Source organism: Spea bombifrons, chromosome 12 (genome assembly GCF_027358695.1).
Source record: "Spea bombifrons isolate aSpeBom1 chromosome 12, aSpeBom1.2.pri, whole genome shotgun sequence".
Taxonomy (NCBI): domain Eukaryota; kingdom Metazoa; phylum Chordata; class Amphibia; order Anura; family Pelobatidae; genus Spea; species Spea bombifrons.
Window position 1 is genome coordinate 32,901,257 of NC_071098.1, and position 22,064 is coordinate 32,923,320.

A 22,064-nucleotide genomic window follows, 5' to 3' on the forward strand; every position below is an offset into this window, starting at 1 on the left:
AAGTCGGGTTTGATGAATGTACTTCGCGAGACAGATCCCCCCCGGGCCACACCTATCCGTCTCTGACTCCATCAGCCGCGGGAAGTGATTGAGAGCGGCTCGGGGAAGCTGCATGGAACCGAATATTTATAAATATGTAAATCCCATTTTCACACCACGTGGCTCTACTGCTTTTTACTCAGTGGGAAGATGAGAAGGTTATTAATCATTAATCAAAAGTGCACCTTTGTGGCTGAGAGACAACATCCAACATTAAACAAGCGATTTCTGGGAAGTTTTGACACCCGGGTCGCGCACGGTGTGGTCCTTCCTCTCACTGCTCTAAAGCGCGGCCGCTGCAGGTCATTTTGGCCTCCGTCCTGGAATTCGGGTTTCGGAGATGTGTTGAGATGGACGAGCCATTAGCCGTGGCCTGAGAACTATGAAAGCGATGAGATAATGGCCCTCTCTGGGGCGATGCGCGCTATCGCTGGATATTACCGCTCTATATACAGTTTTCCTGCGGTAAAGAATCCTAAATGGATTTTGGGCAGAAATCCATCTATTTTGATATGAGATTTAGTGATGTCTCCTGCTGCGGTTATAGATTACTGCTGCATTTCTGTTGTTCTTGACAGTTCCAGAGCAGTGAATCCATTCATCAAGTATTAATCCTGATCCGGAACAGCACGGTAATGGCAATTTATTTCGGAAATATTGTAAATTGTATCTTCTTTCCGCTTGTGTTTTGCCCCGACCTTGAATGCACTCTTCACTTTGCATTTCTCCCTCTTCCATTCTGCCCCGTGGCACACGTCCGCCCCAAGACGACACCACCGGGCCCTCGATTTTATGGCTTTCTACTCAAATGACTTTAAGGCAAAGTTGGCCGATGTAGTTAATGGCCGGGATATTTCGAGTGTCTTGTGGCTTATAGCCCATAGTATCAGTGAAAGACGAGACCTGTTATCTCCACGGTGGACTCTTCCTTTCTTCTTCGTGGTCAATGCCCCAGCATGAAACTCAGAGGATTTAGGTTTGTCATCGTTGTACCTACTTTTACGGTTACCAAAACAACAAGCGACAAACCCAAAAACGATTTGACTGCCTCTCTGTGACATTATCCGACATTGTCCAACCTTTACAAACCGCCAGCCGGAGGAATAACGAGAGCGTCTTCATACGGAGAGTCCTTCTCATCCCTTTCTAACTGGATTTAGTAAAAGCTCGTTGGGATTTTAGGAGATGTCCTGGAACCCGTAAGCTGGGGTTTGGTGATCCAGGCATATTAGGTGAGAATATGTCTGCCTGCCCCGTGGCATTTAGACACTTGGAGCCCAATGAGATGTTCTCGTTCTAACCGTATGCCCACCGATGAGGCGCTCGGGAAGACACGAGGTGTGTGTGAAGTTTTGGAAGGGAAATGGTAGAAATAAAGTAATTAATGTGTTTTGCCCGTTAACGTTATTTCGTTAAATCCGAGCGGTGTAGGCGATTATTCATTTGTGAAGCAGCAGTAATGGGCTGCGTCACATTCATCCATTAAAACCCTTCCCGGTGACAGTGACAATTCCCCGTTCAACTGGCACAAGGTCAGCGGCGGCCATCGCTTACAGAGAAGAGGACACGGCTTGGCTTCGTGACTACGACGTCGTACTCTGCGATTTAGGAGTGCAGTTAAAATATTAAAATATTAAAATTGGCATTTACGGTACTCAAAATAAATAAAAAATAAACAGGCTCCCTTTTCCTTTTTTTCCAGCAGAAGCACCGACAACCAAAAAAGTGGGTGGAAATTGGCCTGCAACGGTTCCAGTCATGGTGGTTGTGATGTCATGAGTTACACACTGCTTCTGCGCTCAAGAGCAAACCACCAATATTTTCCTTGGGGCAGAAGTTGCTACCAGCCACCCAGCTCTGGCTCGGACGATGATCATCTTTGCTTGAGAGCCAGGGGTTGTCCAATTTAACCCATGTGGCCAATGAACTGGCCAAGACCTTCGTTCAAGATGCAAAACAAGAAATATTTCCCCAATAAAACTTGTTTGATCCAAGCTCTGACGTCTCTGGGGTGTCCATCTCTGTAGAACCCGGGAAGCTGTGTGATTAATCTCCTAGATAATGCGATCACACACACTTTACTCGCGTCCGGCCGCATGTTCCCTCTGCACAAGCCTGGAAAGCGAGTTTTATGGCGGTTCATACAGAATAAGGGCCGTCCAATAGGAGGCTGGTTATCAGGGGATTAGGAAGTTAAACAATTAAGACGCACATAATTATTATGCACAGCTGAATAACCGCAACAAGCAGGAAACATGAGATGTAATTACACCCCGTGCCCTGCGCCCCCTCAATGGGAATTAGAACTCTAATCAACGTATAGATTTTAGCCTTCAGCGATAACGCCAGCATTTTCTTGGCCCCCAGGGCCCTTAGGGAGCGCTCTGCCAGGCGCACACACACGTGTTATTATATCATGTCGCTTTTACTGTGTGTCATTACATCATTCCCCCGCTGCAGAGGTCAGACAGATGCCGTGGCGTGGCACACACCGATATAAAGCTGGAATCGATGGAGCCGAGCGGTTCTGCAGAGCTTTTCACATGGAAACCCTCTGCAGACGACAGGGAGGCTTTGATTAAAGGGTTGTGGAACAATAAATGGGTTTTGCCGATAGAGCATATTAAATTAGATTAGAAATAACTGTTTTTCCCATATATTGTGTTTTAAGGAATTATTTATGTCCCGACGACGAGTAATACTAACCCAGTAATAAGCGAGACCAGCAGGCACACAAGGAAAGGGTTAATGCCCGGGGGCTAGAAAGGTCATGGGTTAGATAAACGTGGTCCTCGAGGGGCCAAAAGGTTCAGTTTTTGCAGATTTTATGGTTAGGTCTCTTTAAAAGCTAAAAAAAAGAAAATGTGACACAAAGAGACGGAAAAATTAACCAGAAAACCGGATTTTGAGGCAGAAGAAATTCTCCTCGATCCTCCGTCCGCGTCATCCTCGGAGGAGAACGAACGGACTCTTCAATTTCACGTACAGAAAACGAAGAAGCAGAGGAAAGATTGAAAGCGTTATTATCAGCCGGGATCTCCAATGAATGCGAGGCGCGATGCCGAGGAAGCCGGGGATCTGTAAATAACGTGACTGCGCAGAGCCCTCCGGCAGCCGGAGAACAGCTGCTCTGATAAAGCCCTACGAACAGCCCCGCGCCGAGAGGAGACATTTTACTCAGATTAAACCCTTGCTGTTTGCGCTCAGCGTGGTGCAAGTCATTGGGATATTCATTTAACCCCCTTTGGTGCCGGTATTACCTGCAATGCAGCTGCACGACATGATCGGGAGACTCCGCGCTCAGAGCAATGTCACAGTAACCCCCCCGTACGAGCCGCACGCGACCGAGGATCAAATGGGGGCATAAATCACAGATATTCAAATGTGCAGCAAAAAATCTCATTATGGCAGCAATTTGAACATCTGCCGGTACAAAGCAAACTGCTACATCCCTCCCTTTTCTCTTTAATTAAAGTGATGTTAAAGGGTCACATCATCTCTTTATACCCGGTATGAGCGAGCCCATAAAACGCCTGGGTGCAGCTGGCTTATTCGGGGTTAAACTCTTCCGGGCAAAGCAGAAGGAGATCCTCTGATGCCAACTGGTAGGTACCGGCAGCATGCGGCCCGGCTCCTATGTCCTGTACGAGGCCTCCGAAGGTACCCATCGGCCTTGCTGGAGGATGGATCTACTGGAATCCAATGGGCTTGTACCTCGAACTACTTGCCCCATCTGCCGAACTTACCCTACAGAATACTGAAGAAGATATATAAGTGGCCAAGGTCTCATAAGTCTCCATTGAAACGCGCCCGGCATTATTTGTCAGTAAACTGTTGGGTGTCTAACTCCAAGGAATTGGCCATCGAATTGCAAGCCTAATCGGCCAAAACAAGCCAGATATTTATGGTCCAGAACGGCAAATCACATGATCTTCCCACGGAATCCCAGAAGCCATTGCTGCAGCATGTGAAGGAGGCCACGAAAAGGACATGTGCTCCGGAAACAGAGCACTATGCAAAGCACTATGGGTAAGTGGATGAAGCCAATCAGCGATGCTCTAACTGCTGGCAATAAAATAATAAGGGCCCTTTATTCCAAATCAAACTGGACCACTCCATTCAAAGTATTGAGCTCCAAAGAGTAACGCTCCCCCAGGACCCCCCAATAGGTTTGCTTGCTACATGCTGGTGATACTCATTACCATTACACCGACATCTCGGGAAATTAATTCTATATGTTTTTTATTTGAAAGCATAGAGAGAATCGGAGGTCTTTTGGGCTCTATAACTTGCTTGCACGTGGGCTATAAGATCAGAAAAAGCAATATGGAAACATCCAAATGGATTAATTTTTATCAAGAGAAATAAAGCAATGCAGTCGACTTTAATGATCCTACTGGGATGACGGTCGTTCGGCTAATGAGCAGAATATGACTTCAATTCACCCTTGAGATGGTTTTATTAACAAACTGGATTAAGTTGGCCTCGTTCTATCTGCTTACACTTCCAAAAAGCAGTCTCGTGATACCTGTTCCAATAACCGAGGACTTAAACTTTACAAGATCATTAAAGTCCTTTTCCTCCCAGCCGAGACCCGGCGGCTACTTAGTAAGATGTTCCTCCTGCTGTATATCCATGGCCACCAGAGGGCAGCCTCGAGCACGGCCTCACACGGCCCCATTAGGAAGGAGGCGGACGCAACGTTCGGAGATTAAATTATTTGGAGCAGATCTGTTTGTGTCATTTCAGAATCTAATCGGATGAGAGAAGACATTATCTTTACCGAACCCTTATTGTCAGAGGATGCAGGAATCATGGAACCCGCCGGCAGATCGGCCCCATCGAGCCGCCCTGCTGCAAAGACCTTAATCAGTCGTTGGTCTCGTCTTAGATTCAGGAGCCGTATGTCTATCCCGCGCATGTTTAATCTCCTCACTGTATTACCCTCTGCCACTTCTAGGAGAAAAAACGGTGATCCTCACACCGGTTCCAGAACATCACCAACGATCCAGGTCTGGCCTTAAGGAAAGGTTTGAGAACCACAGACTCAGAAGCGTGCTGTAAAAGAGAGCGCGGAGGAGAATTGTGTCTCACGCCGAGAGATTCCTTACCCTTTCTGAGACATTTAAACGCAGGACAAATTGCATAAAGACAGGGCGCGCGCTAGAGTCGTTCCGGTCGCCGTCTCTCTCTTTTATGCCCCTGTTTCTGATCGCGTGTTCGCCCCTGGGCAAATAACCCCAATTAACCCGGCAGTACTCAACGCTTACCGCGGAGTATATAAAGACTATGAGCTCCTCGGGCTCTCTCTCTGATCACCCGCACTTCATAACGACATATCTGTTAAAGCCCAATCGCTAATTAGCGTTTCCAAATGAATGGACATCTATGTTCATGAAAAACATGATGCTAACATACCTGAGAACCCTATGTCGTGAGGAGAACCCTATGTCGCGAGGAGAACCCTATGTCGCGAGGAGAACCCTATGTCGCGAGGAGAACCCTATACCGCGAGGAGAACCCTATGCCGCGAGGAGAACCCTATGCCGCGAGGAGAACTCCTATGTCTCCAGGAGAACTCCTATGCCTCCAGGAGAACTCCTATGCCTCCAGGAGAACCCTATGTCTCCAGGAGAACCCTATGTCGCGAGGATACTGCACCTCTGTCAGGCGGTCGGGGAAAGTTCTACTCTTACCAACATGCTATTGTAACAATGTAACTTCCATTCGTTCATAGATTTCATAGCTTTTATTACAAACACTCATTTGAATATTCGCCCCGGTCATAGAGCGGCCACCAAAATCCTATCGGCTCCAAGATGGACTTAGTTAGTAGTATTAGAATTATTACAACATGCTGCCATAAGAGCTTACAATCAAAAGGAAGACCGGGTGCAGTTCCGCCGGAGGCAGGAATACCGTGTGGGGTAACGTGTGGGGTAACATGCGGGCAGTTCCTTTACACCGGTTGTAACATTAGCTGGAGGCTTTTCGCAGACCCCTGTGATCCGGCGCCTTTCATTAATATCTGAATTCCTACAGAGAAGGTTTCACGTGTAATTACGTTCCGAGTCCATCGGAAAACATCCTTTTCTCCCCGTATACAGATGTCACATTTATCAGCAGATGGCGCGGGAGCCGCAGACGCTTTACACCTGACCTCAGACCTGTCACATTTTTAATTATGTCGCTACTGATTTGAATGAAACCAATTCCTGGCTCGCAGGAAACAAACAGCGGAAAAGCCGGCTTCTCGTTACAATCTATTCCCCTCCGTCCCGGAGCCGCGACACCGGAGAGAAAGCCAGAAAATCACCCGACATCTTCTCACAGTTATTCCACGTCAATAACGCTCATCCCAAACCACATGAGATTCAAACAATCCCAAACCTCGTCCACTCCCAACATTAACGTTCTCTGAGAAGATCCCGCGCGCTATTCTTACCTTTGAAGGTTAATCACATAAAACCGGCAACGCAAGCTTCTTTATGACCAATCGGTGACTGCTTTTGTGTCACACGACAATTACGCCTTCCCTGAAAAATGTTTGGACAAGGCACGATTTTCCCTGATTAAAGAATTATTCTTTGTCAGCCCCGGAAACGTGTTTATAACGTCTGTAAGTGAAGCCGGCAGCCGGCAGGAGGCATTTACCGAGCTACCTAGTAATACAAGCAAAGAGTCCGGCTGGCGAGGAATCAGGGTGTAGGACTCCTTCCAGCGATGATAAAAGACAAGCGGAGGCAGACCGCACGGCATTTTATACGGGATGAGATATTATAAAGAAGACAAACTCAGAAAGAAATCTCCCCCCAAAGAAACAACACACAGAAAACCAGCAAACGCTCGCTGGGAAAACAGCCTCGACTCACTGGGACTCCCGCTGAGTGACGTCTTCATTCAGAGCAGTAACAATATATATATAGAAATAGATATAGAAAATACTGACGGAGACACATTGTTACACCGCGGTTCTCTGAAGAAGACTTTGTAAGATATTCTCCAAGCAGTCCGATTATATTATTATAACTGACCCCCGGATTATAAACTGGGCTCTCTCACTCCTCCAGGTTTGGTGCCCCGCGGTCACATTACTTCACGGACTTCGACATAAGATTTCGCTTAGTATTCTCATTACTTGAGTGTTGTGACAGCTGAGCCAGATATCCAACACTCCCGGTGTCGCTAGCCAATCAGAGGACGTGTCCTCGGACATAGAGCGGTCCGGACACACACATGTGTGACGGCACCAAGGCACTCACATCATTTTAGCTTCTCGTAGGTCCAGACCCTGTAAGCGCATGATGGTTGATCAGCTATGCCAAACAAAAATTGGAAGCGACTTTCCCAGATATAAAGCACAAAGTGGGACACCGGCCCAAGGTGCCTTAAAACGGGTATGTGCACCGAGGCCCCAGTGCACCGGGGCTAAATGTTTCCTCATCTAGGCCACTTGGCAGCAAAAGCCAGTGAAGGGTTAAAGAGTTAAGAGTACGGCCTGTTCACGAAACACCTATATGTCACAGCATATGATTATTCCACTTACTGATTACACACTCGGAGTAGCGGAGACATTGACGGCGGCAGCGGGAGATAAACAGGCTGGCATTGTCTTGCCCTTCCTAAAAGGCTGCCTTTGTCCTTTGGAATCTACAGATAAAAAAACATCACAATGCGCCGTCCTGCATAATAACCGAGACACGCCGAGCGTTTTCCGGAGGTATGCGATGCTCCGAGGCTTCAAAGGAACAAAGCAGAAAACCATGTACGAATTATTACACATTCACTCGCCATTTAAATCGCCGGGTTTTATTTCTTTAGAAAAGCTTACGTGGAGAGATAATTCGAGAAAAGGATGGAGCGCTCAGCCCTATCTCGGAATATCTCGACGCATGACGGTGCCAAGCGGCTGCGTAATATACCAAGGAGATCTAGAACAAAAACAATCATCATCCTTCCGTGTCAAACGGTGCGCTGCGCCACGGATCCGACCCAATGCACATCGTGCCGTGAACCCGCAGAACCCTCAAACGGCCATAATATGGGTCTGGCCTCGAGAACCCGGGGGTTGGGGGTCATGGAGACGTCCATGTCCGAGTCCCTTGTATCCCATGATACATTATAGAGCCCAGAACAATTTCAATGTCCTTTCCTTCAAAACTTGCCTCAAGAACTAAATCATGAAAGATGCCCCATTCCACACATAAAAGACACTGGATTTTAGTGAATAACCCGCCATTATGTATGGAAGGAAGGATCGTTATCCGTATGGCTGTACCAGTCCTGTTTTAGCCGTCGTAGGCCTGCGCCGGCTCTCAGATAATCACTGCGGACTATTACCGGAGCTTGTTTCTGTCTGCATTTGACAGGACATCATTTTTCACTCCTATCAACGATGAGCAACTGCCCGATGTCTCCGCATCTTCCGTTCTTTCCAGGCCACGGAGAAAACGACGCAAGACATGAAAAAAGGGGAAAAAAACTAAAAAAAGATAACCTTAAATTCTCATCAAGTCGGAAACTAACGCAGTCGCTTGTTAATTTCTCTTTGTAGATGCAGCCAGACGCACGGAGACAGACGAGGGAAAAGGCATCTTGAAACGCCCATTGAAATCATATATTTTTGAAGAGCTTCTTTAAGATAAAAAAGGCCACAATTTGCTTTGCATCTTCCCCTTCGCTAATTAATTGGCTGCTGCATGGACCCGGCATACTAATGCCAGCGACAAGGGATCTGCTTCGAGCCGCAGCTGGCGTCTAGTCCCAAACGGGCACATCATGAATGCCCAGACAGCGAGGAAGGCATCTCAAGGGCTTGGTGGAGACCAAAGTCTGCAGCCTCCGGAGGGGCACAAGTTCCTGCCCTGGGGACGGCAGATCTCGGGGGCCAGAAGCTCTGACAGCCCCATGTAATTAGTAATCTCTCATTCAGAAGAGCGTCGGAACCCCACAAGCTCTAACAAAACTAAACGCGTGACGAACGAGGCTGTAACATGGCTGTGGGACCAGACATCAACTCCAGCACAGACCCGCCGATGGAAAGGGACAGCCAACAAACTCTTATCCCTAACACCGCGGAGGAACAGGGAACGAGGAATATTCACGGATGAACCTTATCCACCGGATACAACGGAGCCAGCACTGCTTATCATCATGTCGGGCTCCCTGAGAGAATCTGTTTACTGTAAAAATACAATTTACACAAAGGCCATTCCGTCCTCAAAATGCAGATATAACCCGAAAAGATTTTCTGCTCCCCAGATTGAAGCACTTGTGAAACATATACTCATAACGTGAATTTCCCTTGAATGACGGGAAAGTTCCCCCGTTGCGCGGTATTGCTGGATCCTTCGCGTACTTCTTCCCTGACACTTGGGATCGGACCCTACAATCAGATAACCTCACGAGGCGCGTTCTCCTGGATAAACATATTTCTGAAAATGGCAGAATGTTCCCGACAAACCATTGTATTTCCCCAAAGAAAGCTCTCATACGAGAACAGTTAATGGCATTAATAGCAGAAAGATTTACTTGTCACGCTAAAGCCAGAAGCTTGTTGAGCTTCAAGTGGCCTCTAGATTATATGCAGAGGCACTTAGGGTTCAATACATACAGTAATTAAATAAAAGCCTGGAATATTCCATAATGCAAGATACAAGTCTGCGTACAAAGCTGTGGCACCAGGATACGACTCCACTTTACTTTCCGACCCAACGGGCGCAAGGGGCAGCGTTTTATCGCCAGCAGCTCCTACGGAGTCGTCATGTCCAGGCACCGCGTGCTTCCGTGTGACACGTGTTACTGGTAGGGAGTATATCACCCATCCTTGGATGCTTCCATTAGCTTTCAGTTTTCTCATTAGTCCTTCTGGATCATCAGACATGGACTTTAAGGACTTGGAATCAGGCACCCCAGATACAGGACTATCCGCTGACTGAATACAGAAGTTGATACATTGTATTTCACCCAGAGTTCTGCTTTCCAGCCAGTCCTGACTTCTGTCTGCATCCTGACCAAGACCGAACTCGCTCTGCCCGCTCCGCGGCCACGCGTGGATGCCCCCTCCGGAGCAGCGAGCATTCACTTCTCTGTAGTACCTCTGCTTTTTTGTAAGGGGTTATTTTTGAGCAACAGATTTGATAAATAAACTCAATTAATCTCCAGAAAACAATGAACTAACAGGCGGAACATCGATTCATCGTTACCGAGGCGCTCCATGTACTTCTCATCCTTTTATGGTTGGTAGTAATTTCAGGATTCAGACCCCCGGCCCCCGATACTCTCGCAGTGACCCGTTTGCTAGAAAGCAAATTCCTTTCTAACCAATTCCAGCATCAAACCAAACATCAGATACCAAACATTCTACCCAAAGGGGCTCAAAGCACTTACAATTTCAAACGATGCAGATGAAAGGAAATCATATAAAACTCCTCCGTTACTTGCTCCGAGATGATAAATAAGAGTATTCGGATAAACACAGAGACGCGGGCTGAGGCTGGAATTAAAGCCAGGACTCTCTAAACAGACCTCAGGCTCTTGGAGTGGAGCTATTAGCGGACCATCACTGTCAGTCAGAGATGCACGCCAATAAATATCCCAGCTGAGTGTTACCTTATTCCCGACGGGGGGGTTTCTGCACGGAAATTAATAGACGGATACTTCCGGATCTCCTCTACACATCGGATCTCTTTCCCCAGCCCCCGGCTAGTCACCTTGTAGGACACTGATCGCCAGCTCTGGCGTGCGAGAGGGTTCCCGGGTGTCTAACGAGACACCCCCACATGCATACATTAAAAGTACGTCTTTGTGACACCCCAGTCTGACTTCTGGCAGCTTCGTGCTTGCCAGCGCTTCAGCGGAAGTTGCCATGGAAGCAGGCGGAAAAGCAGCTTTTTGCGCTGTTCAATATTTCACCCAGCTTTATCCATAAACCGATAATAACTACAATACTGAAATAACGAGGCGTAAAACAGGCAGGTCCAATAAAACGCCGGCGACAGAGAGACCACACGTCGGGGCTCGCGGATTATTATTCACACACCTTCTCCTGATCGTCTTTCCTTTTGTATAAAGTTAGATAGAGCGTCCTCCGTGTTATTCCCACCATCACGTACCTCTTGACTAAAAGGTGACTTGAGCCAGAATGACAGCAGAAACAAAAGCTTTTTTGGCTCGGCGCTCCCGGCACTGGTGATAGATTTCCCGCTGGCGCGCCGCCACAAGCCAGGCCTAAACTTCGCTTCAGTCCCATAACGATCTCTTTCCCCTGCACCTTTTCCATTAGACTCCAGCGACACAGGGTTTTTATTCTGTTCCGCCGACGGCTTCGTGATTAATCTGTCCGATAGAAGCCTCTTGGAACCAACGCCAGATCGGGATCCGTGAAAAGGGCTCCAGATTCCTCCTCCGCTGACATTAAGTATCAAATTTATCTCAATTCCGCTGGAATAATTGTAAAGATTAGTAGCGCCGCAGAACCTTAAAGGAGGGATACAAATAACTCGTAAGGAAGTCGGGTCAGCGGGAAGGATTGATTTGGGGGGATAGGGTTTTTGGACTTGTAAACGGACCAGATTCAAACCTCTTTAGAACCGGGTAGAATGTCCTGAGGTCAGCCAGAAAAATGGCAAAATGTTATGGAATTAATGGTGCAAAACCTGTCATTTACTGACTAATGACCCCGGCATTTTCGCTGATTTTCATTTTTTCCTTCATGGGCTCCTCGATTTGTCTGTTGTTGGCTCAGCTCCCCGCTTGTTTTTCAGAACGCCGCTCCCCGCGTGTTCAGACGTTGTATGTTTGGGCCAACTCTCAGCGTGCGCGTCTACGGACACGGGACAGAAGCTTACAGCGGGCGTTTGATGCGCTGCCCGGGCTTTCGTGTAACGGCGCTTTGATACAGTAACAAGAAATGCGCCAAAAAACATTAAACTGAATGGTTTCTGAGCTTCTGCAAACACCGGACTCCATGTTCCATTTTACACGACGTCCCCGACAAACGATCTCAACCTAGAACATCGGAGCCCCCAAGATCAAAATGAAGAGTGACGCCCCACGGTTCCCTGTCACCCCCCGCCGGCTTTTATTACAACAAATACCTGTTTTTGGCCATTACTGATACAGAAACATCAGTGACAGTAACACAGGTACCAATTACCAATGTCTGAGGGCAATGCTTCTGTAAGGGGTTAATTCTGATAACAGTAACTGTCCGAATACTTAAAACTCATCAAATAATGTAATATACGGCCAAAATACTGTAATATACGATACGGGGCGGCATTCAGAGGGTTAAAAACCTGTCTCTTTCAGTCACTCCGCTAACTGCACTTTCTAATTATATGATTGATTTCACGCCAGGACTTTCTGACGCAGGTCTTTGTTAAAACGCACCGTGTGATAAACCGTTTCAGGACTAGGAGTTTCATTAGAAATATCTTTTCTCGTTTGTTTTCACATGCCGCCGCGCACGCACACTCATGCGCACTATCGTGCCACAGATACGTATGAAAATCCCCCAAAATGCATTAACGTTAATTAATTACATTGACACAGTCGTGCATTAATTAAGGAATTTGATTCATTCGTGGAAAAATCCGTTCCTGGAAACGATCATGAAATGACTGCGAGAAGCGGGAGTAAAAGGAGGGGGGGGTACCTCGTAGTAACTATTTAGCTGGGGGGTGAGCTGGGAGTAACGCGGGGGAAATGCGTGTAAAATATGACCAGGAATGATAAAGAACTGAATTGGATGATATGGCGCAGTGTGCCCGGCGATATACTTCTAGTTACAGCTAAGCTCGTCCAGGAACAGGTTAATGCACCCCCACCTCGGTGGCAGCCGTGGCACCCCCTGAAGTCTAACCCTCTGCCATATCTGAGCCCGTAGCCATCAGGAAAACCAAATGCCAGCTTCCCCCACACGCTGCGCCAACCAGCAGTAGATATAATCCTGGCATTTGTCACGACGACCGCCGTGGGGGCCGCTGATCCGCTGTGCTGGCACCATGATGATTCCTAAGGTCGATACCAGCCCCGTCTTCCGCAGCTTAATGTTCTCAATGTATCTGCCCCGGTAAACGAATGGGTTACATTTAATGTGTGTTACCTCTGGATACCGGCCCAGCTACCCCCAGCCCCTCCAGCCACTCTTAAGGGGTAGTTTTGTGACCATGCACAATGTTTCATTGTGTTGCCGTTTTTGTGACGTTACAATTAGTTTGTGTTCTCGATACTCAGACTCATCGATAAGCGAATACATCGGAATTTCACAAACTCCGACATCTCCAGACTCATCAAGCGATTGTGATCCATCGGCACAATAAACATCTGTCGCATGAAGAAGCCCCAGGTGACATCAATCACCGGCCTTCGGTTTTTAAATCAATATGATAACAAGTAGAGTTATTGACACGAGAACCTCTAAAAAGCCATAACATCCATCAAGCGGAGCCCGGCCCGGATGATGGCCGCATTATTAGCTTTTTCATATTTTTTTGTGTTGTGAGGAATAACAATTTGATTATTAGCCGGGTTCGGCCTGGAGAAGAGATTTCCAGCTGTGACGGATAATTAATGTGGATGGATTGGCTCTATGGGCTGCTGAGATGGAACTGCGATGGCCGCACATACCCGCCGCCGCACTCTCTGTTCCTACAAAGTGTCACCGCGTTTACCCTCCCGCCGGACAGATAATCTGCCGGCAGCGACCTTTGCCAGGAAACCTCGTCATGCGCCTGTTGGGGGTTTCAGAAACATACGAATAGGTTTTACTCACACATGACGTTGAGGAATACGTTGTCTGACGCCAGGACCACTTTCTCCCGCGTGGCCCGGTCGTATATTCCAACGTGGCACTCGTAAGGCCCGTTGTCTGAAATCCGGACTTCAGGAAGCCTGACGGAAATAAAATGAATATTAGTTACGTTTATACAGGAAAAAGTAAAATAAATATGACAAAAAAAGCTTGTGTCAAATAAAGTCACCCCGTAGGTCGTAGCGACCACAGTCACGGAGAACACGCAGCGGAGCTGGAACTGTAATAGGTGACTCTCTTTACTAGCGAACAATCCAGAAAATACGCACAGAAAGACACTCTGACTCCATCAAATGACTGGTATATGCGGAGAGAGGCAGTTAACGGGTTAATGCCGCGTTTACGTGCGTTTACAGGTATTTGCGGCAGCTGGAAGAATAATATTTTGAATGATTCCACCCACTTGCTTTATTTTCCTCTTCCCGCAGCGAGCGCCCAACGGAGGAGCGCTCTGTGGATTAGGGGAGCGGAACGCGGTAAAAATAAAGAAAATCAGACAAAAGGGGAGCATTTTTATGAAATTCATGTATTCGGGAACGGAGAAAGGGCCGAAACATTAGGGGGAAAGTTAGGTCATCGATACCCAATTATGAAGTCATCGATCTCGGCGTTTCGGAATGGAAATGCGATTAAAATGTCTCTATTCTCTAATTACTCTTCATTGATTTTAAAAGGAATGTATGTCTGACCATCGTAACATTACAAAGAGTGAACGGGAGATCGTGCGTCCCGCTGGCCACCGCCGGTCCGCGCCGCTCGCGGGAAATCAGGATGTTTTATCCTCGGCCCACAGACCCCCTCCAGGGTTTGCGTTTGGATTTTTCTCGCTCTGGAATCTGTTCTCCTCCTGTACATTATTTATACATTTATCTGAAAGTTTAATCGCATCCTTTAGTATTTCTAACATCCAGCACTGAGGGAAACGTCTCCGTTCATTATCCGCGATATTCTCTCCCGCGTCGCTTCAAAGCTCTGTCCGTCAAACCATCAAATCCCCGGCCCACCGAAGCCTTCAGGGGCCTTTCCCGGTAACGTCTGCCAGAGAATAGATTCTGGACCCGTCCGTGGGGGTAGCGCTCGCGTCGGCCGCCGTTGGCTCCGTTACCACGCTTCCTTCCTCGTCCGTCGGCGGAGATCACACCGAGGTCCCCCCCGTTCTGCGGTAAGCGGTGACCCCGGGCACCGGACGTCGCGAGCGAAGCTGTGATCTATTCCTCGCGCCGTAAGCCACAAGCCCGGGCCCCTGTTTAAAGAGGATTAGGCAGGCGGACCGCGCATTTACCGCAGAAATTGAGGCGTATCGATCAGGGGGCAGCCGGCCGTCGCTGCTCGGGATTCAGATAACAACAGCCCGGGACGGAGATGCTTTCACCGGCAATAGGGCAAAATCAATAAACTATTAATAACTTTACAGGAGCGAGCCGACTGCTTGTAATGTGCTTTAGCCGCTTGAGTTTACCAACAATGACAGCTCCTCAGAAGAGTAAGTAATTGTGTTATAGAGAAGAAGCTGACATGCTGAGCAGCGAGAGCAGGGAGAGGGTAAGACGAGGCGGCTAAAGGAATTAAATCCCTCAGAAAGTCAGACGCCCCCCACCACAAAAACCCCGGGACTAATCTCCACCTGCTGCGGACGCCAGATACCGGCCGCCGTCACCTTCATGCGCTAATCTGACAATAGCCAGGGGCAAAGCGATGAGAGAACCGTCCCGGGGTCCAGAGGGTTAAAAATCAGAAATATTTACCATCATTTAAGAAAAAGCAGCCGTGACAGTTCTATAGAAAGCAAATAAAATCAATGCCTCGGCACAGAAGACGAGGGAGAGATTTCAGAACGGATTTCTTCACCAACAGGGTGGTGGATAAGTGGAACAGGCTTCCAGCGGAGGTTAATCCAACGCGATAATGGCTCCTGATTATAAAACAAGATCAGGCTTGAGCTCTAACAGCGGCTGGAAATATTGGCACCTTCCCGCAAAGTACTCCTTATTACCTATTGGTTTATATAGCGCCGTCATACTCCACAGCGCTGTACAACGGGTAAACAGGACATCAGTAGCGCAAACAATTTGGAAAGAGACAAAAGCTGAGGATGGCCCTGCCCTAATGAGTTTACAATCTATATGGAATAAGTGGCACCGCGGCATTGGCATGCTGTCCACACGTCCTCGCAGCGCGAAGTCCAGACAGAGCGTTTCTCCTGCTCGTTACCGATGAGCGGGGTCTTTGGACGCTTGGATTTCGTCGCGCTCTCTTCCCGCTTCCCTGCTGCCCGCTCTCTGCAGCCGTCTCGATCTCGATGGGCGCCCATTGATGTGGAATCATCCGGACTGACAGCCGGCCGCACCGTACCGCGGGGTGAAGCTTTTCAATTTTTTTCCTGGTGAAATAAAAGCTGTAATTTGGCACAAAAAAGATCTTCTGGCCGCTTCTCCCTCACCCGACGCCGGGGCTGCCACCCGAAGGAGATCCAAGAAGCTGCCGAACCCGTCCGGATTTTCACCCCCTAATGATACCCATTCTGTTCATCACCAAATAACTGGGTCGCTCCAGCAGGGGCCCAGGTGCTTGTACTGGACAACATTCAACGAGCAGAACGCCGTACCCGGATCTAACCCACAATAAAAGAAAAACATTTCCAGGCTGTACAGAAACTCAGAACCCGCCGGCAGATCGGCCCCAGACGGCCCCCTGTTTAGTCGCCTGTTTCTCTCTTGTCTTAGATTCAGGAGCCGGATGTCTATCCCGTGTATGATTCCCTCACTGTATCAGGCGCTACCACTTTTGCTAGGAGTCTGCTCCACGTTTCCACCACCCTCTCAGTAAAGTCATAAAGCATAAACTAAGTAAACTAACTTTAAAAACTAAACCTTTTAAACCAAAACACAAAATATAAAACGAGTTTAATGCTTGACTGGCTGATAATGGATGATTCCCCCAGCGCCGAGCTCCTTTGGATGGGATGGTTGGATAAAAGCTGCGAATGGCACAGAAATTAATACTCTTTATGAAGTCCACAGCTCCGATCTTTCCCGTTACTCCCGTGTAGATGAATTACAGCGCGTTCTACGAACACCAATCATCTGAACACACCAATTCTGCGGACAACGCATCCTTCGTAATGCCCAAGGAAAGGTGTTACTTTGGTTGAGTTGGAAGGAGGTTACTTTTGTTGGGTACAAAATATTAGGAGCGTAACGACTCCATGTTCCGGTATCAGAGATATAATTCAGGTCCCTTTAGCCGGTGGAGGGCTGGGGGGAAAGAGTTAATATCTGACAATATGTAAACTATATAAAGACGCCCCGACGAGCTGCACTCCTACCTCATCCCGTTATCCCCCACTGGCTGCGACAAGTAAATTAGGCATCTCGCTTTCTATCTGACATCTTCATGGGAGTAAAACTATTTACAAAGGAATCAAACACACAACAGGGTGGGCTGGAAGCTCATTGTTTCTGTGCAACGAGGGTCTAACGAGGAGCTTTTATTTCTGTTACACAAAAAACATTTACCAAGAAGGAAAGGAGAAAGCGTTAGAGAGGCTGGGGGGACGCGCCGGGTTCCTGCCATCAGTAACAGAGTAACATCAGGGTCATCCCTGCTTCCCTGTCGCTCCCGCATGGAGAAAGGGGGTTCAGATAAACGAGCCGGACCCTCGCAGATTCATTTATTCACGGGTTGGAGCGCAGACTCCGACGCTCCTCGTATCGGCCGTAAACGCGGTAAAGACAAGATTTTACACCAGAAACAGGGCGAGTAAAGAAAAATCTAAGCCGTAAAAAGCAAGATTTTGTGTTGCGTTCAATCATTGAAGAACACAGATGAGGCCGTTTTTGGAGACTCCAGTAAAGTGTCGGGGTAAAAGTTGATGCCAAAAGACTAATTAACATACTGATTATTAACGGGATGAATAATTAAATGATGTTTTGGCAGGTAAATTAATCTTCTAAGAGCCACACTGACTGCAAACCATATGGCATTTTTTGTCCAGAGTTTTTTTTTCTTCATTTTTCATGTCGGGAAATCGTTACTGAAAACAGAGCGGATGCCAAGTGTTTGCACGCGGCGCCTCAGCTCGAGAAGATCCGAGCTCATTGCCTGCGGCGACCGCACGGCAACCCGATCCTCCAACTACAATGAAACGGGGCAGACGCAGGTGAAACTTTCCCCATCCTCTAACCGGCCTTTCCACCGACGCCACCTAATCCACTGCCTCTAATATACCCCAAATCAGGCAATTTTCCATTTCTTACAGAAAGATGCGTAATAAAGTGCAATTTCATTAAGGATAGCAATTCAATGGCAGTGAATCAAAACGATTGATTGATTACCAAGCAGAGAAAGGTTGGAGTAATGTGATCGGCGGCCGCCGCAGTCTGACCGATCACACGGTTACCCCGCGGGTTACTTATTGCCCCCCTGGCACAGAACGGGGTATAGGGGTAGTTATCTTAAGGAAAAGGTTCTCCACATTTCCAGTAAAGCTACGGTATAATACTGGCTAAAAGAGCCCCAGGGCCAGAAGGATGTTACCCCAATAGATGAAAGAATGGACCCCAATCAACTGGGTGATACAAAGGACAGGAGGAGGCCGGGGGCATGCGCAGAGGAGGGCCGGGGGGGATACGCGCAGAGGAGGGCCGGGGGGGATACGCGCAGAGGAGGGCCGGGGGGGATACGCGCAGAGGAGGGCCCGGGGGGGGCATGCGCAGAGGAGGGCCCGGGGGGGGGCATACGCAGAGGAGGGCCCGGGGGGGGCATGCGCAGAGGAGGGCCTGGGGGGGCACGCTGCTGCCTCTATGCCAGCGGTTAACGGGCTTTGAATCTTTCTCTGTGAAGCTCTGTTAACCTTTGTTTGGCCAGAGGATGGACGGGATGGACGGGATGTTCTCATCAGCATTTCTTGCTAAATTATTGCCAGGAGCGGCCCCTCGGAGGATGACAGAGGACGCGCTTCACAGAATGAAAGCTCCCAGCCCCAGGTCACCCATTCTCTTTTTTTGATTTCCTTTTGGCATCGGAGGGATCTCAGTTTGTGAATCCGCCAGGGAATTAAGTCAGCGTTGCCTTGTAGGATGATTTTGTTCCTAATTATTGCGCCTGGCTAAGCGATTTGGGCAAACACAAAGCGCGAGTGCCTCCCGTATACGCCGGTCTCAGCGATGTAACTCAAACTCATACAATGAAGCCGTGTGGTGCACGAGGGGCTCGATTGCGCTTCTACAATATCAACGTCCAGCCCCAACATCGCAAGATTCGGTAAGAACTTTCCCATTGTTGTTGTTCTGGTCCAAAGAGCTTACAGTCAGGAAATGAAATGATTTTCTGCGTCTGCCAATCATCCACCATTTTAACGGAAAGCTGCGAGAAGAAACATATTCCTTTCTGCGGGTAATCACAGCGCTGCGTTCAAACCTCTCCCCGTGTAACCATGTATCAGCCGAGGCTGCCGTGTAACGTGTGGATGACAAGTCAATCCAGCAACAAAGAGGTTAGTGACCGAGAGCGCGTGTTAACCGCCGTACACGGAACCCAATTATCGCGTCCATCAGAAGTATTTGTTCCGCATGACCCGGTAACAACCCCATGCGCGCTTTTCTGTTGCTGCACAAGAGTCTTCTACACAGTCTGCTTACGATGGACAATGGAGCTCTCTTCACACGTGATTTCAGAAGGGTATTTATAGGAGGGCCGCACGCCGGGTCCAACAGCCCACGCTCCAGACTCGTCGTCTTTAATGTCACTCTGTACACGGCCTGCGCGAAGGGCCACACTTGGCACGGTAAAGTTATTATATGGCCAGTGAGTAACCCAATCTACACAAAATGATCCATAAAATCCTCTATTTAACCGGAAGCCCATAACATTCCCGGGAAACGCCAATCCTGCCGCGTCTAAGATGTTGGGAATTGGAATCGACTTAAGGATGACTCCGGCTGACAAAATTCCAACGCAGAGCCCTCTTCCTACTCAAGTATTCCCTTATTCAATAGACACAAAACACCCCAGGGCGACAGACTGTAAGCTGTTCAGCCAAGGATGGGTCTCACAATGAGCTTACATACAATCAGATCAGTTGCATGCGCCCGATGATTTAAACGCACGCTTTTGTTCAGGGATATACATCAGGTTTCTGGGTTTTATTACACCTGGGTACAGCGCGTTAGCTCGGCGTCCCGCGGCTGAGTTATACCTCGGCAAACACACAAAAAAGAAGAGAGGAGATTATAATTCCTCCAATTACCGTAACATCAAGAGAGAATGGCCCCACAGGAGACCGGCCGCTCGAAACACCGAGACCACAATAGAAACCGCAGTGATCTTTCCCCCAAAACGCCATATTACCGTCTCCCGCCTGGACGCCATAAAGAAGCATAAAGGAGAACCATTTAGGGCTCCTCGCTGGGAAGAACTGAAGCTGCCGCGGCTCATCCCGCTCCTTAATCAGACGGAAGAATGGTCCGAGCGGACGTGGAGTTCAGGTTCCCTTTGTGATGCGGCCAATTCCTCCATCTCATTTTCCTCCAGAAAGAAGCCTCGGTACATTCTTTTTACAGCAATTAGCTTTGTTTTTAGCTAACGAAAATCGATGAGAAATCCCTTCTTCCATTACCGCCACTTCCCCCCACGAGCCTCCCGGATCCATCACTTTCATTACAGAGTTTGATGGATGGATTTCTGAAGCCGCTTCCCAAGTTTGAGCCCAAAAGGAACTTTTCAGCCATTAATTAAGGCCGCGATGCTCCAACAGAAAGCCTTCCACCGGTGATAATTCATTAAACGTCCGGCCCTCTGCTTGAAATGTAGAGAGATATTTTGGAGACATCGTCTCGGCGTGTGACCCGCCGTACAGACATCGCTACCACAGACACACGCTAACCAGAGACCAACAAAGAACTCGGAACGATCAATATCATCAAATCTAAAATCATGCAGCATCTGCAACGTCCCCATCAGCTGCAGTCTACACCGCGATGATGTCACTGCAGTGCACCACAATGATGTCATATCAGTCCTTGGTGCGTCTCCTGAGCTCATCAGAGAAACATGCAACACACCGCATGCTCGAGCTGGCCCCGTATAATGTTTTCTTCCTGCAGGAGAAGCTGCCCGGGGTTGGCACTCCATAATGTGCAGTGAATTCTGGGAGTTGAAACTTTAATTCTCCAGTCATCCCGCTACTTTAGGAAATGAACCCCACCGCATACATCTTGTCTGCCTTTCCATTCCAAAGATCCCTAGTTTGGGCATTTTCATTTTGACTTTTCTCCCACAATAGCGGGACCGGCCCTGGGGTCAGCAGACACCCCAGACGATGTTACCGCTGCCTCATCCCGCACGCTTTTGCAAACATTAGAACCTCAGAGTGGCGCCCCCTACCAGCTCAGCCGTCACCTACAACACACGGCCTTGTGATTCCGCAGATCATCTCCAAAACACGGAAACATTACACGATAAACGAGAAGAAGGCTGCTGTAAGAGAGCGGCGTACTAACGATTCATTTAGCTCTGAAATGGCCACCCGTGCCAACGTCTCCTAATAAAGTCAAAGTGAGACGCAAACTTAATGAATTGCCTCCAATGCGTCTCGATGTCGACACGCGGCGCGTTACCACAGCTGCCGCGCTGCCGGTTTAAAGCAGTACACAAGGGGACCGGTTTGCCCGTTAAGCTGCCGTAATCTTTCTTTTGTAGCAGATTGTGGGGGAGAGGTCCTCATTAACACGTCTATTTACCAGGGAGATGGCTCTATCTAACGCGAAGGGTTAATGCTAATTCATCGACTAAAGCAGCTGGAAGGCTTTGCAAATGTTCTTTCAATACGGGAAATGTCTTGCGTGTCAAAGACGTTTATTCCCGACTCAAAGTCTGTCTGTTTCAGAGCGTCTACTCACATAGTCTAACAGGCGGGGAAGCCACGAGACAGAAAGCGGACGGAAGCCACCAGGAGAAGAGATTCGCCTCCGGCTCGCAAAGGTAAGCAGGCAATGCAATAGAACAAAGCAGGGCGCGGCGTGGAGCTGCGGACACCTCATCTCCAGAAGAGTATAGACATTCGGGAGAGCGCTCAGAGGAGCCGACGGGGAACGGTTTGCAGATAAACGTTATCAGGAAAGACTGAGGGGTCTCAATATCTCCGGCTTGGGGGGAAAGAAGAGACATAAAGGAGTTTAAGGACGGGAGGGAATTCATTTCAAAGAAGAAT

General features: G+C 48.4%; 1 protein-coding gene across 2 annotated transcripts in view; it reads right to left on the reverse strand.

Moving 5' to 3' along the window:
- IGSF21 (immunoglobin superfamily member 21) overlaps positions 1-22,064 on the reverse strand; it is a 127,733-nt gene that overhangs the window by 51,239 nt on the left and 54,430 nt on the right. For both annotated transcript variants that reach the window (XM_053451915.1, XM_053451916.1), the window contains exon 4: positions 13,817-13,935. In XM_053451915.1, the coding sequence (XP_053307890.1) occupies positions 13,817-13,935 (119 nt within the window). The remainder of the gene's footprint in view (positions 1-13,816; positions 13,936-22,064) is intronic.